The following is a 14,728-nucleotide window of genomic DNA, read 5'->3' as shown; positions in this document are numbered from 1 at the left end:
TCCAGCAGCTGCAGAGGAAGCTGGAACACTACCACCGCAAGCTGAGGGAGGTGGAGCAGAACGGCATCCCACGCCAGCCCAAAGACGTGCTGCGTGACATGCACCAGGGCCTTAAGGACGTCGGGGCCAAGGTACGGCGCTGCTCACGCCGCCCTGCTGCTTGCAGAGAATGGCGCCGTGGGCCGTTGCAGAGTGAACGCGGTCGTTTCATAAGTGCCCTTTTCATTTAGCCGTGCTAAAGAAGCTCCCGGTGTAACATTTCTAGGACATTTCTTCACGTACAGCGGCAGCCCTGCTGCTATTGTGGGACTCTACTAGCCTGCAGAGTTTAGTTACAACCCTTTGGACACACCTGATCAAGTTACACTAGGTCAGGTTTCACTTCAAGGAACCTGGGGGAATCAATTAAGGGTAATCAATTACAGTTAGAACTAAGGTTAATGGATTTTAGAGGCTGAGTTTAGTATGTCTGGTGCAGTAACGCATGACACCATGCCATTTACTTTTACTGAGCTTTCCTGTGGCGCTTAACATGGTTGTTCTGGTTTTATCTGTATCTTTTAAAGCCATCTCACTTCTCTCTGTCAGGTGACTGGTGGCCTCTCTAGCATATCTCAGGCTACTCATTCAGCAGCTGGTGCTGTGGTATCTAAACCACGGGAAATTGCATCTCTCATCCGCAACAAGTTCGGCAGTGCGGACAACATCACGGCCTTGAAAGACTCTTTGGATGAGCCTCAGGGCGACGAAGCCATGGCAGGGGTGGCCCCGCCCCCCGGTCAGCTGCAGCCCAGCCCCAAGTACGTCAGCGAGGACGACTGCTCCAGCGCGACCTCCGGCTCGGCAGGGGCCAACAGCACCACAGGGGCCCCCGCAGGTCTGCCGAGCTCCAGATGCAACACCATGGAGCACAGCCAAAGCCCAGGGTTCGACATACTGTTTCAAGAGATTCAGGACCTGAGGGAGAACCAGGGCCGCCTGGAGGAGTCGTTTGAAAACCTGAAGAGCCACTATCAAAGGGACTACACCCTCATCATGCAGGCTCTGCAGGAGGAGAGATACAGGTACATGTTCTCACTGACCACTCCCACAGCTGGCAGAGCTGAGAGACGTTTAGTTAATTTGTGTGTGGGTATGTTTTCTAAATACCTTAAGTCTAAATGCAGCTTTTTGCTACTTTTAATACGAGGGTTTAAGAATGAGATCTGAAAACCTTGATGGTGCTGACAGTATCCATTTAAATACCTTTGGATTGTTTGTGTGTGTGTGTGCATGTGTGTCTGGTCAGGTGTGAACGTCTAGAAGAGCAGTTAAATGATCTTACTGAGCTCCATCAGAATGAAATTCTGAATCTAAAGCAGGAGCTGGCCAGCATGGAGGAGAAAATTGCATACCAGTCTTACGAACGAGCCCGAGACATACAGGTGCCTTTAAACCTCTCAGGGAAGCTGAGCTTCTGGGAAATCATTTATCATTAAACATGTTTGAATGGCAGTTTTGCATCATTTTTCCCTCATAACTTGAGCTTTAACTGTATTTGTACCTTCTTGCCTGTAGGAGGCACTGGAGGCCTGTCAGACCCGCATCTCTAAGATGGAGTTGCAACAGCAACAGCAGCAGGTGGTGCAGTTGGAGGGCCTGGAGAACGCCACAGCGCGCACTTTACTCGGCAAACTCATCAACGTGCTGCTAGCCGTCATGGCTGTCCTATTGGTGTTTGTGTCGACGGTGGCGAACTGTGTGGTCCCGCTGATGAAGACGCGTAGTCGCACGCTGTCCACCCTGCTCCTCCTCATCTTTCTGGCCTTCCTCTGGCGGAACTGGGAAGCCATGTCCCAGTATGTGGACCGTTTCCTGCTGCACCCTAGATGACCTGCAGGGGGAGATCTTGTGTCATGGACATGGGTGGGGCATTATGAAGGGGCCAGAGAACTAGGGCACTGCCTCAACTGCTCTGAGCTTTAAGGGGTGGGGCTTTGTGGAGAATGATGTGGAGACAGATCGCACAAACACTTTAATAAAAAAAAAAAATTATTTTCGTTTTTTTTTTTTTTTAATCCCCAGGAGTGAATTTGTTTACATTTTGATGAAGACTTTTTATCTGTTTACAGGAAGAATTGTAATTGTTTTGTTTTGTTTTTTTTTTTTTCAATTGTTGTTGAAAATTGTGTTGCTTGGAGTCTTGGTAGTTATTGTCAGAATATACTTTTATGCAAATGACCAAATAACCAGGATCTGATTTTAGACACTGAAGTCACAGTGGAGTGCTCGTATGCAAACCAGATTTAAATCCTCTTCATCATAATTTATAGTAATCATCATCTGCTTACCTTTCTAAAATTTGCTTTGTTATACTTTGAAACTTTTTCTCTCTTTCTCCCTACAAGCATTTAGCTTTTTCAAGGTTTCTCTCTCCTCATTCTGTGCTTATGTGTAACATCCCTCTTTCTCCTTATATGAACCCATGCTGCTGTTCGGACTTTGGCGTAGTCATCACTGGATGAAGGAGGAGATGGTTTCAGTTTGGAGGAGTACAGAGTTTAATTAGCTGGGCCATATTGAACTGGGACATGAAATAAGAATGTTGGCCTTCAAAGGCTCAGGCTGCCCTGCCTCTTCACCCCAGGCCCCGCCACCCAGGCCCCGCCACCCAGGCTCATAGGCGTATGCTGGCAGTGCCCCAGTACATGAACCTAATGAACATACTTGAAGAGCTGTACCGGCTCAAAGACTCTCAGTGCTTCCGTACTGTTTCTTATAGCGACAATGAAATAGTCCTTTTCAGTTTTTATTTTTTAAAACTAAATGAATAAACAGGCTGTTTTAAAAGTGAAATTTTGCCTAGTATTTCAATATCATTGTTTCTGTTTTTATGTCCTTTATTTTTACTGTTTTTTCATGTTAATCATAGCCATTTCCTGTCGTAGGGGTCTCACTCCTGATGCACCGCCGGCCCGTATCATGAACCTGGAACAGGCTCACAATAAAAGCAGCTCTACAGTACTGAAAAGTTTTATACAGAACCAAGCAGAAGACGCCCCAGCTTTATAACAGGAATCTTTCTTTTGTACACCACCAGGGGGAGACATAGGAGGTTCATCTAAAATACTTTGAGCGATTTTTTAATTAAAGGCCCTGAACTATTTGATAATTACTTATTGGAGCCATCGAATACTGGAAATGCATGAAATAATTAGTTGCAATACTGTATAGTGTGATGGGTTGGTTATAAAAGTGAATGTGAACATAGCTGTGCATGGGCTACATACACTATTAATGAGTTATTACATAATACATATAAGGAATATAATATGCGCTGTAGGCCTATGCGACGTTGGGCTTAGCGCCGCTGTTTAAAATGAGCTAAAGCTTCTCGTTAATTACTTCACGTCCTTAGCTAACGTGGAAAAGGCTGTGTAGGTCGTTACAGAACCATGTTTTTACGCCACGTAGGATCAGGGTAAGAGGATTACTTTAATAACGAGTTCCGTTATAGATGATTAAGCTCTGTTGCTTAATCCAAAGTATTATTTCATAAAAGTAACATAGTCTGATTGTTTTCCGTTATATTTGGATTACATTTTATCCCATTAACTACCAGCCATACAACTGTAGGGTAACATCGTTCTGATTCACTTTGGTAGTTAATGGGATAAAATGAACTTTTTAAAAATAGTTTCTATATTTAAATAAAAAATGTCATCAACTTTTCATTTTCTCTGCATAGACAATATATAATAGTTGTCATTATAAACATATTCTTTTACCCTGGATGGTTAAGGTGGCCCTTTGCTGTAGAACATCCTGTGTTATTATAAAATTGTCAAATCGGATATCCAATGTTTTGGCATCAGTGAGAATAAATAAGTATAAATAACTTAAAGATGCGCACTCAGGGAAGGAATGCAACGCATTGAAGCTACACATTTTAAACCTTCAAATGAACACAGGATACATTAAATGCTGGCGCTATTGCTGACAGCAGTCATTGGAATCATGGGAACAGTTCACTCAGGAAAAAAATCAGTAAAAGATCTTTGTTAATTTTAACGCAGTGTCGCTAGGAATCATATATTTTATGCTGGCTACTATAAATATGATTGTTTCCGTTGTATTTGTACCGGAATACCGTTTAATTTTTGGATTAATAACGCTATTGCATGCATTTAGGCAGTACCCAACCCCGCATTTTCGTTAATTTATTTAAGAAATTTAACAACAGCGTCTAAATGACCGTAAACATTCAATAGTTCGATTAAACATTTTAATGGCATTTAAACAAGTAAGTTATTCCACAAGGTCGTGTAGCGTATGCCCTTAACTTGAAAGGCGTTCTCCCATAATTCCAAACACGGATGTTTTAGTGGGCTAACTTACTAGCGTTGGGATGCACCTATGGCTCTCCCATTAGATTTGTCATTGAAAATGAAGTATCTATGATTACGCGAAAACATCGTTTTTTTTGTTCGCATTCTCCTTTCGGTCTGCTGTTATGTTTTATGTCTGTGTTGGGAAATGTTATTAAGCTAGCGTACGTTGTCACGGCAAACTAACACACTAGCCGGCCAGTTCCCCGGTTGTTTAGTCCAGCTCTAATTTTAGCTAACGTCGCAGTATTTGTGACATTTATTCATTGGATTATTTTAGATTAAGTCGTTTAATTTTCTTCAACACGGTATGCTGTGGCAAGAAGGAACCCATGATATGTTTAGTTTTTTAATCGCCTGTTAAAGGTGTATTGTCGGACTGAATGTGAGGAGAGTTAACTTTAGTTTCGTTTCCCGAGTGAAAACTTCCAGGATGACATTAAATTCTGGGTGTATGTTGGGAACACAACCCGGGTCAGAACCGTGGTGGACCTTCATCTGTGTGGCACAAGTGTGGTCGTTGTGCAGGTGGTCCTAGAGCTGCTGGACCTGACACACCCGCCCTATTAAAGGCCGTGTGTGCGGGTGACAGCCCGGGTCAGACGTACTTTTATTTTAGTGAAGCGCGCGCTCTTACACGCGTCACATGTTTACACTCAAACGTTGTTTATGTCCGTACAACCAGCACACCGCTGTCAACGTGAGACCGGACAACTGTGGCAGCGAGTGATTTAGTTTTGGTTTATTGTTAATTCTGCCAGCGTGGGACGAGAAGATGAGGTCCTTCCCGAGGTGGTTGTTGAGGCGCTTGTTCTGGCTGACTGCGGTTCTAGTACTGGTCGCAAATGCAGGAGGAGCAGGTGACATGGACCCATACACGGTTCTTGGAGTGTCTACACACGCCAACCAAGCTGAGATTAAGAGGGCCTATAAGCAGCTTGCCAGAGAATGGTAAGTAATGGCGATGATCAGCTGGTGTCCTATTTTTCTAGATTTATAGGCTGGTTTGCTGGTTTGTATGTGGAATACATATAACCGTATGTTTCATGTCTTTTATTGTAGGCATCCAGACAAGAATAAAAGCCCGGGGGCAGAGGATATGTTTATCAAGATTACTAAGTCCTATGAGGTAAGTAATCTGATATGCAGAGTGAACACTTTATTAAGTTCTCCTACTCTATAGTGTGCGTATGAGTCTCAGGGTTGAGCCTCATCAGGAGGTTCTTGTTTATCAGGACCTATGGTTCAATTTGTTCTAAAGCAAGGTGAACCATAGTTCCCATAACAGTTTAAATGTACATTTCTCTACATGTTTTCCATGTATATATGTCCATGTATACATATATGTATACAAATGCATGTGTTCATGATCATCTCTATACCTATACAAACACAAATGCATGTCAAAATACACACATACACTTATGCATACAACATAGTATATGTCTTTATGAATATAAGATAGCTAGGTACTGTTTACAGCTGATGGCTCTAAATTCTCAGCCAGAGAGTCTGAGAATCATCCTTTAACATAGGCCTAGCCATACACTAAAGGTGTCTGTTGTAAAGAGATGAGAGGTGAAAGAAACGTCAGAAACATCATATCGCCTCTCTTGTGCAGATAAAGCTTCTCGGTGTCTAGTGTACGTGGTTCCTCTGGAGTTCCCGTTGTATGTACACCTCTCTGGCATCCTGCAGATCCTGTCAAACGAGGAGCGGCGGGCGAACTACGACCGCTTCGGCGAGACTGACGAGAGCCAGCACAGGAGCCAGGCATCACAGGGCTTCCACCACCACTTCCACGACAGCTTCTTCTTCGATCAGAGCTTCTTCCACTTTACACAGTCCACCCGGGACTTCGTTGACAGCAAGCACGCGCTGCGCTATGAGCAGTATCTCAACGAGGTGGTTCCAGAGAGCTTCAGGAGGCCCTACCTGATAAAGATCACTTCCGAGTGGTGCTTATCATGCATCCATATTGAGCCAGTGTGGAAGGCCAGTGTTCTTGAGCTGGAGCCAGTGGGTGCGTCTAAAGTTATTTAACACAGTTCATGTATAATGAAGATGTGAAGTTCCTTGAGGTTTGCAGATGAATGTAATCTAATAACTGACTAAACTAAATATAACTGGCTTTATAATTACTAGTTATCGGCTTACATTTCTTGGGAGCTGGTAAGCTGTAACCTACTGGTCTTTGTTGGTTTTAGGCGTCGGAATTGGTGTCGTGGACATTGGTTATGAGAAGCGCCTGGCCAGTCTGCTCGGGGCCCACCGCGCCCCCTCCATTCTGGGGCTTGTTAACGGTCGAGTAACTTTTTTCCACAATGGAGTGGTCAGGGAGAACCTGAGGCAGTTTGTGGAAGGTTTGCTGCCACAGACGCTAGTGGAAAAGGTTAGATGTCTTGCTTACTGGCACGAGATACATGATGTTAGCTTCATCGAAATACTGTGAAATACACAGTATAAGATGCATTTAGAATAGTAGGGCTCTCTCCTTGTAATTATTGTTTTTTTTTTTGTTTTTTTGTTTTTGAAGTAATGCATTTAGATATCCTTTGAAATGCTCTTGAGGCCACAAAACAATGAGAAAATGTGCATTGGAGTTGATAGTTGATTCGCTCTGAAATATGGAACAGTGCCAAGACCTTTCAATAACTCTATATTTTAATGCCTTGTGTTTATTCAAGGTTACTGATAATAACTACTTGTGGTTTTTGAACGGTTGGCGTGAAGAGAACAAACCCAGCGTGCTGCTGTTTGATTCTGCCTCTACAGTGCCTCTACTTTATAAGGTAAGAGGCCACACTTGTGATGCAGAACCTGCAGACTATTGCGCTGATCATGTCGGCGTTCACCTGGGACTTCTCCTCGGGAGATTAAAACTCTCCTGTGCTTTTAGCTCACGGCGTTTGCGTTCCGGGACTTTGTGAGGTTTGGTTACGTGGAGCAGGGCCACAGTGAGACGGTCCGGGTCCTGCAGCAGTACAGCATCAACGTGTACGCCCCCACACTGCTCCTGTTCAAGGAGAACCTGGAGAAACCTGCGGACGTCATGCAGGTAGCGCCCGCGTGGGGAACCTAGTGGAGAATGTTGGCCTTCTTGCATTATACTGTTTAAATGTTGCTGTTCTTTAATTATGCTCTCTAAACTTAGACAGTAAATTATCTCATTAATATTGCCGTGAGCTTTTTCCTCCGTCGCTGTGGACGTGAGGTTATCCTGTTTGTCGCTGGGAACCTCTCTGATGCCTTTTCATTATTTCTTGTCGCCCCTCAGTCCAGGAGCATGAAGAAACAACTCCTCGACGAGTTCGTGTCCAACAACCGTTTCCTGCTGGTGCCGCGGCTGGGTAGCCAGAAGCTCTTCGACGAGCTGTGTCCGGTCAAGCAGTTCCATCGGCGCCGGAAGTGAGAAGCTGCATCTCCGTCTCCACCTCCGCCTCCGGAGTGAGGAGATCGGATTTCTGTGCTTTTAGATTGCATAACAAATCTCCGCTTTGCCATATACCTGAGCACCCTGACTTCTTCAAAGTGCCTTTTGTTGCTTTTGAGCAAGAACTTCGAGTGAGAACTTCTTGGCCTAGCTGATGCTTGTAGTTATATGAAGGCCTAAATTCCACTTAGAGATCAGTGCCTTTGAAAAGGCTTTTGAAATGCTGTGAATAGTGTTTTTTTTAAAGTGAAAAGGACTTTTTAAACGGGTCCTTGCATCTCAGAGGAGACTGATGTATGTTTCGTGCTTCCGTTCAGGTATTGCGTGTTGCTGATCACGGGGGATGAGGAGTCTTTTGTCTCTGTGAACTCCGCCTTCTATGACTTTGCGTCCTCGAACAGTAAAGAGATTTTGAAATTTGCCTATGTCTACCAGAGGCAGCAGAAAGCTCTCTGCGATATTCTTCTTAATAAGGAGGACTTGAGCCCTCCACAGGTTAGTCTCTCTCTCTCTCTCGCCCCATAATGTTTACATGTCATGGGCATGTCTCACTCCTTGTTTTCTTGTGTTTATGTGTGTGTTCATTTTTCTCCACGGGCACTGCTTGCCTGACTACCAGGTGATCATTCTGGAGAGGCGGAGCCCAACGGGCCGTGTGCTGTACCGGACAGTGACTGGCGGCTGGAATGGGAGTGACGAGGATAAGCACCGCCTCCACAAGCAGCTGGAGCTCCTGCAGAGAGACCCCGCCTACCTCAGTTACGACGCCACGCTGCCTGAGCTCAACAACGAGTTCGCCTCTGTAAGAGCGCCGCCAGGCTGAGTCCGCCGGACCTTTCATTGTGCTGCACTCATCCGCCCTAACCTGAACGCCATGTCCATACATGGCGGCCGAACTAGATGGCTGCGATTGATTGTCCTCGTGTCCTTCGTTTACAGATTTTTCTTGTTCAGTGGCTGAATTCTGCTTACAATTACCTCTCTCAAATGTACTGGGACGTCCTCCACTCAAACTGGTAAGCGCACAGATCCAGTGTTTCAGACACTTAAAAAAGCAAAACTCCATTAGGAAGCTGAGCTAAAAGCACGCTAAACATGCTGAAATTCGCTGATGTCGTTGTGTCCTTATGTTCCTGATTTGAATCAGGTTGATCACAGCTGTCACATAAACATCTTGAAAGCTTTAAAGCCCCCACGTGTGTGTTTGTGTGTGCGCCCCCTGTCCCGCCCCCTGTCCCGCCCCCTATCTGCCCCTTCCCGCCCCATGCTGTAGGCGCGAGATGATGCCCATCATGTCTCTCGTCTTCTCCGCCCTCTTCATCCTGTTTGGCACCGTTGTCATTCAGGCGTTCAGGTAGGAGCTGGGAAACAGCTGGGGTGTTCTGTTAGGGGTCGTGTTGGGGGGTGTTCTGTTAGGGGTCGTGTTGGGGGGTGTTCTGTTAGGGGTCGTGTTGGGGGGTGTTCTGTTAGGGGTCATGTTGGGGGGTGTTCTGTTAGGGGTCGTGTTGGGGGGTGTTCTGTTAGGGGTCGTGTTGGGGGGTGTTCTGTTTGGGGTCGTGTTGGGCTTAGTGTGAGACTCTGTGGAACAGCTTTGACTTCACATTTAACCCGCAGTGACTCCGGTGAGGAGAAGCCAGCCAGGCCAAAGGCTAACAAGTCCTCCAAGCCTGCGGAGAACTCGCCAAATGCAGAAAACAAGGCCAGGTAGAACAGACTTTAGCCCTCAGACTTAAAACAGACTTTTACATTACAAATGAATGAAATGGAGGGCAAAAGTTACACGAGGATTATATAAAGCAAATATATTCTGTTATTAACCAACAGTTATTGATGTCTGCACTGTGGACTGATGCTTTAGTAGTATGTGACCGCTCCACCACAGATGCCATATGTTTCCTCTCCAGCCATCCATCTAAGAAGAACTTTGTGGAGGTGACGGAGTTGACGGACGTGACGTACAACAGCAATCTGGTGAAGTTGAAGCCTGGTCACATTAACGTGGTGCTGGTGGTTACGGATACGTCCAGACAGGCTCTACTGAAGAAGTTCGCCAAAGAAGTGTTCTCTTTCTCAGGGTGAGTGTGTGAGAGTGTGTGGGTGTGTGAATATATTTGAGTTTGAGGACACTTGTGATGGCTCAAAAAGTGGTCGCTTTCTTAGGGTGTGTGTGTGAGTGTATTTATAAGTTTGAGGACACTTGTGATGGCAAATTGGCTTTTTGATGTAATCATTTATTTACTTTACTGTGCTTGATAGGCTACTGAAATTTCATAGTGGTAAAATTAGTTACCATGACACTTTTTTCATTTTGCCTAGATTTAGTTCCACCAGTGTTGCATATTTGTGACTGCAGATTAAGTAAACTCCTCCCACTTTGTTCATAAAACCTGTCCGCTCCTTATTGTACATCCCACATTAGGTCTCCTACTGTTCACTACTCTTTCTTAAACGTGGACAAGCACCGAGTGTGGATGGACACGCTTCTGGCCATGCCCCTCGGCAACAGGACCTCGGACGAGGAGGACAACAAGGGTGTGTCCTCCCGCCAGCTGGACTACACTGGCTACGTGCTGGCCCTCAACGGCCACAAGAAATACTTCTGCCTCTTCCGACCCGTGTTGGAGGGGGAGAAGGAGGATGCCGGCAGGTCTTCTGAAGAGGACGTCGGAGATCCTCGGACAGGTGTGAGGGCGAGGTCAAAGGGCGCGTCCCGGCCGCGGGCGTCCTCCACGCCGCCCGTCCAGCACAAGCTCAACCGGCTGGGGCTTTGGATGGAGAGGCTGATGGAAGGCACCCTGCCTAGGTACTACGTCCCGTCCTGGCCCGACCTGGGGGCCCTGCCGAAGTGAGCGGACCGGCGAGATCTCGGGACTGGGACGCACGTGCCTCTGTCCTGCATGCACACCCCCAGCGGGAGTTTATGATCGTGTATAGCAGGCATTATTAATGTCTGGGAGATGGCCGACGGTTTACTCTGTGTAAGGTGTGTCAGGCTTTGTTACTGTTTTACTGGGTTATGCACTGAGTCCTTTGAGAGCTTCGTCCAGGCACTGCGTGTGCATTTTGCTGTTATAGCAGGTGCTTCACCACCAACCAGTTTAATTGCCATAGACCTTATTTAAAACTGCTGCTTTAGGCTGTAGGATCTAGTGTCTTAAACAGGTTTGGCCAGATAGGGGGGAGGAGAAAGCCATGTGAATTCTCCGAGTGTATTTTTCATGTTTATTTCTGGACCTGTGGGAAGTGTTTTAGAAGCAGTTCCTTCCTATTCATACTATAGTCTTTGAACTGTGTAACAAAGTGGATCCACAAACTCTACATTTGGGATACCCTCTGAATAAAGATGGATTAATGGTCTTGGTAGGTAGTTTAAAAAAATGCAGGAGATGACTCCTTGTGTTTTAACTACAAGCCATTAATAATACTAAATCACCTCACCTATAAAATGAATGAAGGGTGCAATGTGTAGTAATGGGTGTGTCCATTTCCCTGAGAATCATGCTGTTAATACGAGTTTCTAGCTGGTCAGGGAAAAGCTATTGTAGAAAGTGTGCTGGCAAATTTATTGTCAGTGTCTTAGAGGTGTTCAAAACTGATCACTGCTTAACTAATCTTTGAATCACTAAAGCCCTTAACACCTTTACTTTCCTCCTTAGTAAGATATGTATGTTCTTGCATGAATAGAAATGTCACAGTTGCCTTGATGTTTTGTTTGAGAGACTTGACTCTTTGCTAGCATGTCACCTGTCCTTAAACCCTTAGATTTCTTATTTTAGGCACCTTTTCTACTCCCATGTTGCACTTTGACAGCTTTTTCTACTGTCTGTGCATGTGATGTCTTCTTTAAGAAAAGACTTGAGTGCAAGTGTGTTCACACAATGATTTTTGACTGTATTGCATCTAAATTACTACTACTCAACCATGTATGAAAATCAACAACTTTAGGGTGTTAAACACGTACATCCTCTCTATTTAAAAAATGTTTTATTTATAAGATGTTGCATTGTTTGAGCCATGTTTCCCAAAAGAATATTAAATAAAGTTTACAGAAAGGCTACGGTTGTTTAGTCTTATTAAAGAACTTTAAACCATATAACATTATATAATATTCCTAAAGAAATGGATCCAAATTTGAGATACTTGGAGGAATTCACGTTTTTCTAAAACACAACAGGTTATCTCTTAAATAGCAATAGAAATTTAAATAGAAATTTGTATTTACATCTTGTAACACACAGTAATCTCTTTATCCCTAAATACAGTTCGCATTTATGACTTAATGCCATGCTCATTAGCCCCAAAGCATTCATCATTCCCATTTTACATCGCACAGTATAACTGAAACGGAAGTGGTATGGATGTTTACTGTATATCTAAGTCCAGTCTGAAGTAGAGAATTTTTGATTCAAGACGTTACTTTTTTGCGTCTCTTAAAAAGCCGGACTGTGATAGGCTGCTTCTCTCTGATCGCTGTTATTTCTCCATCAACGTTCATTTCGCAGATGGTTAGACTTCTTTAGGGATTGAATGCACCCTCTTCATCTTCAGGTTCTCCGGACCAAACGACTCCGGCAGTAGTTCCTCCACCGTCATCTCCACATAGGAACCGTCTGGTTTGGACAGGTACACGTCCCAGCCGGCTCCGAACTGAAGGCGTAAGAAGCGCGACGTTACAGATCGCATGCAGCCCCTTAACCTCCTGCTTTAAATGACCAAGGTTTGAGGTTCCGAGTTGCCTTAGCCGTGACCGCACTAACCTCTCTCATGAACTGCCTACAGCCACCACAGGGTGAGATGAACTGTTCGCACAAATCACTGGAAAGACAAAGCAGACAGTTACATAATTATTAGCCGTGCATTAACTCTAAGCTTAATCAGCTTAGAGTTAATGGCAGTCATCACTGATTTATAGGTATGGTTGATTTCCTCGTCAACCTCAGTTCAGAGGATACATTCTATGCAGTATCTGAGGTAGAGTACCTGACTATTGCTATGGCTTTGAAATCTCTGTACCCTTCAGATACAGCCTTTGAGATGGCAGTTCTCTCCGCACAGATTCCCAGGTTGTAACACGCATTTTCAACATTACAACCTGTTAAAAGAAACAAAAGACAACTGACATTGCCTGTAAAGCCACTTTTAGCTATTTTAGCTGTCACAGGCTGTCCTATATACACTGAATTGGTATTTTATTAGAGTCACCTGTCCTTTCACTATTGGTGCTCCCCTGTATGTTAATTAGAAAGTGCAGCATAAAACCAGGTGAGCAAGTTTTCTGTTGATCAGTCAATCAGTGTGAATCCACACACTCAGCTTGGATAACCAAGCACTCTGAGCCATGAGGCATGGTCATTGGTGTAAGACAAGCAGGGGCCAGCATCTCAGAAACAAACAAACTTTTGGGATTTTTGTCATGTAATGGTGTTGAGATTATAGCGAGATTGTTGTGAATACTGAGGAAAGGCCTTCGACGAGCGGCGATCCCGTGGACGTAAACAACCAGAATCTAGAATCATTCCGATGAACAGTCACAGACAAGCAAACTGCAGCTGAATGCAATGCTGGTGTTTCAATGAACATGTCCAGATGTACAACTCATCGCAAAATCCAGAGCCTGTCATGTCAGGTGTTGACGGTTCAGGCTGCTGTAGGTGGGCAATAGTGTGGGGAATGTTTTCTTGGCACATGCTGGGCCCTCTGAAACCTGTGGATGAACTTTTGGACAGTAGGGTTTACCCAAGCACTGTGGCCAACCAAGGTCATCCCTTCCTAGGTATATATGTATGTCTCACTAATTACATTTTCTATTTTGTGCCAAAGATATTGAGTGCAGTGCAGTCAGTGATTTATCCTGTACTTTATGACTTCCTGCCATTGTTACTCAGGATTGACAAACTGCAAATATTGTAAATACCAGAAAAGAATGAGCTGTTTTTGTAATGATTACTTACAGGAAAATGAGCACAGACAGATATGGTCTACGGGCTATGGTAACATTTTCCCTTAATAATTAACATAAGTGTCAGTGTGTTGTCAAAAACACGTGTGACCACATTGACTGATTATATATATACTGTATGTGTGTGTGTGTGTGTATATTACATAAGATATTATGTGTTTTACTTGTTATTGTTTGCAATGTCTGACCTCTTATACCATGTATTATGTTATTTGCAGTGTGTTAGCCAAATAGGTTAGAGTATGAAGTGGTAAGAGAACAGAGGACACTGTGGTCTCCCTGCTTGACTCTAACGGTGTGCTCGAGTCAAGTTAGGAGTAAAGCTTTTTTTTTATTATGAATATGTTCTGAAAGCATTAAAAGGTCATCTTCCAGAAACATGGCCATCCTCTCTTCAGTTTTATTGGGTAACTTATTATCTTAAATATTAGGCCTACTATTTAACTGTCCTCACGTTGACGCTGTCTGTTGATATGTACACAAGAAATACAGCAAATAGATAAGCACAAAATATAGAAATTTATATATACATTTCCTGCACTGAATCGCTTTACTGAAATTGGATACAGCAGTAATACATTTGAGTGTGGATAGCGTGTGTTGTATTTGTAGTTTCTCACCTGTGAACACTGTCCCATCGTGGGTAAGGAGGGCAGCCCCAACTCTAAACTTGCTGTATGGAGAGTAGGAGAATTTCTTTGCTTCCAGAGACTGTAGAATCAGCCCGGTTACCCCAGAGCAGTTCTTCTGCAGACCCTGAGTCGGACCGTCCAGTCGTTCACGTCTCACTTTAAAGTCCCCCATTTTACTATACGTGTTTTTAAATGTGTGTTGGATCTTATTGAAACTTATCTTAATGATTACTAGTCGGCAGCCTTTTAGACGTTTCTGGTGTTGACATGTAGCCAATCGCGATGTGGGGATCGTCCATCCCACCCAACACACCCATCCCACCCCTTTCCCGCTGCG

At 44.4% G+C, this 14,728-nt stretch overlaps 3 protein-coding genes across 7 annotated transcripts in view; 2 read left to right on the top strand and 1 right to left on the bottom strand.

Annotated features, from left to right (window-relative positions):
* tmcc1b (transmembrane and coiled-coil domain family 1b) overlaps positions 1 to 2,842 on the top strand; it is a 13,593-nt gene extending 10,751 nt beyond the window's left edge. For 3 of the 5 annotated variants that reach the window (XM_076995006.1, XM_076994987.1, XM_076995013.1), the window contains 4 exons: positions 1 to 131; positions 589 to 1,064; positions 1,289 to 1,424; positions 1,558 to 2,840. The exon at positions 1 to 131 is cut by the window's left edge and continues 301 nt beyond it. In XM_076995006.1, coding sequence (XP_076851121.1) covers positions 1 to 131; positions 589 to 1,064; positions 1,289 to 1,424; positions 1,558 to 1,872 — 1,058 coding nt within the window. In that variant the 3' untranslated portion in view covers positions 1,873 to 2,840. Of the gene's footprint in view, positions 132 to 588; positions 1,065 to 1,288; positions 1,425 to 1,557 lie in introns of all 5 variants that reach the window. The other 2 variants (XM_076994846.1, XM_076994931.1) reach the window with 1 other exon arrangement.
* Positions 2,843 to 4,345: 1,503 nt separating this feature from the next.
* dnajc16l (DnaJ (Hsp40) homolog, subfamily C, member 16 like) lies at positions 4,346 to 11,855 on the top strand. Its single transcript, XM_076994759.1, has 14 exons — positions 4,346 to 5,318; positions 5,430 to 5,496; positions 6,066 to 6,390; positions 6,575 to 6,759; positions 7,055 to 7,159; positions 7,267 to 7,425; positions 7,645 to 7,775; positions 8,118 to 8,295; positions 8,420 to 8,602; positions 8,740 to 8,816; positions 9,074 to 9,154; positions 9,415 to 9,504; positions 9,705 to 9,875; positions 10,220 to 11,855. Exons 1-14 carry the CDS (start codon positions 5,143 to 5,145, stop codon positions 10,647 to 10,649), a joined length of 2,358 nt encoding a protein of 785 aa, XP_076850874.1. The 5' UTR covers positions 4,346 to 5,142; the 3' UTR covers positions 10,650 to 11,855.
* cdab (cytidine deaminase b) lies at positions 11,521 to 14,692 on the bottom strand. Its single transcript, XM_076995304.1, has 4 exons — positions 14,380 to 14,692; positions 12,781 to 12,892; positions 12,558 to 12,615; positions 11,521 to 12,447 (listed from the first exon to the last, which is right to left on the bottom strand). The coding sequence occupies exons 1-4, from the start codon at positions 14,561 to 14,563 to the stop codon at positions 12,307 to 12,309; spliced, it is 495 nt and encodes a 164-aa protein (XP_076851419.1). The 5' UTR covers positions 14,564 to 14,692; the 3' UTR covers positions 11,521 to 12,306.
* Positions 14,693 to 14,728: the final 36 nt, after the last annotated feature.

Source organism: Brachyhypopomus gauderio, chromosome 1 (assembly GCF_052324685.1).
Source record: "Brachyhypopomus gauderio isolate BG-103 chromosome 1, BGAUD_0.2, whole genome shotgun sequence".
NCBI lineage: Eukaryota > Metazoa > Chordata > Actinopteri > Gymnotiformes > Hypopomidae > Brachyhypopomus > Brachyhypopomus gauderio.
This window is presented reverse-complemented; position numbering and strand designations above follow the sequence as displayed.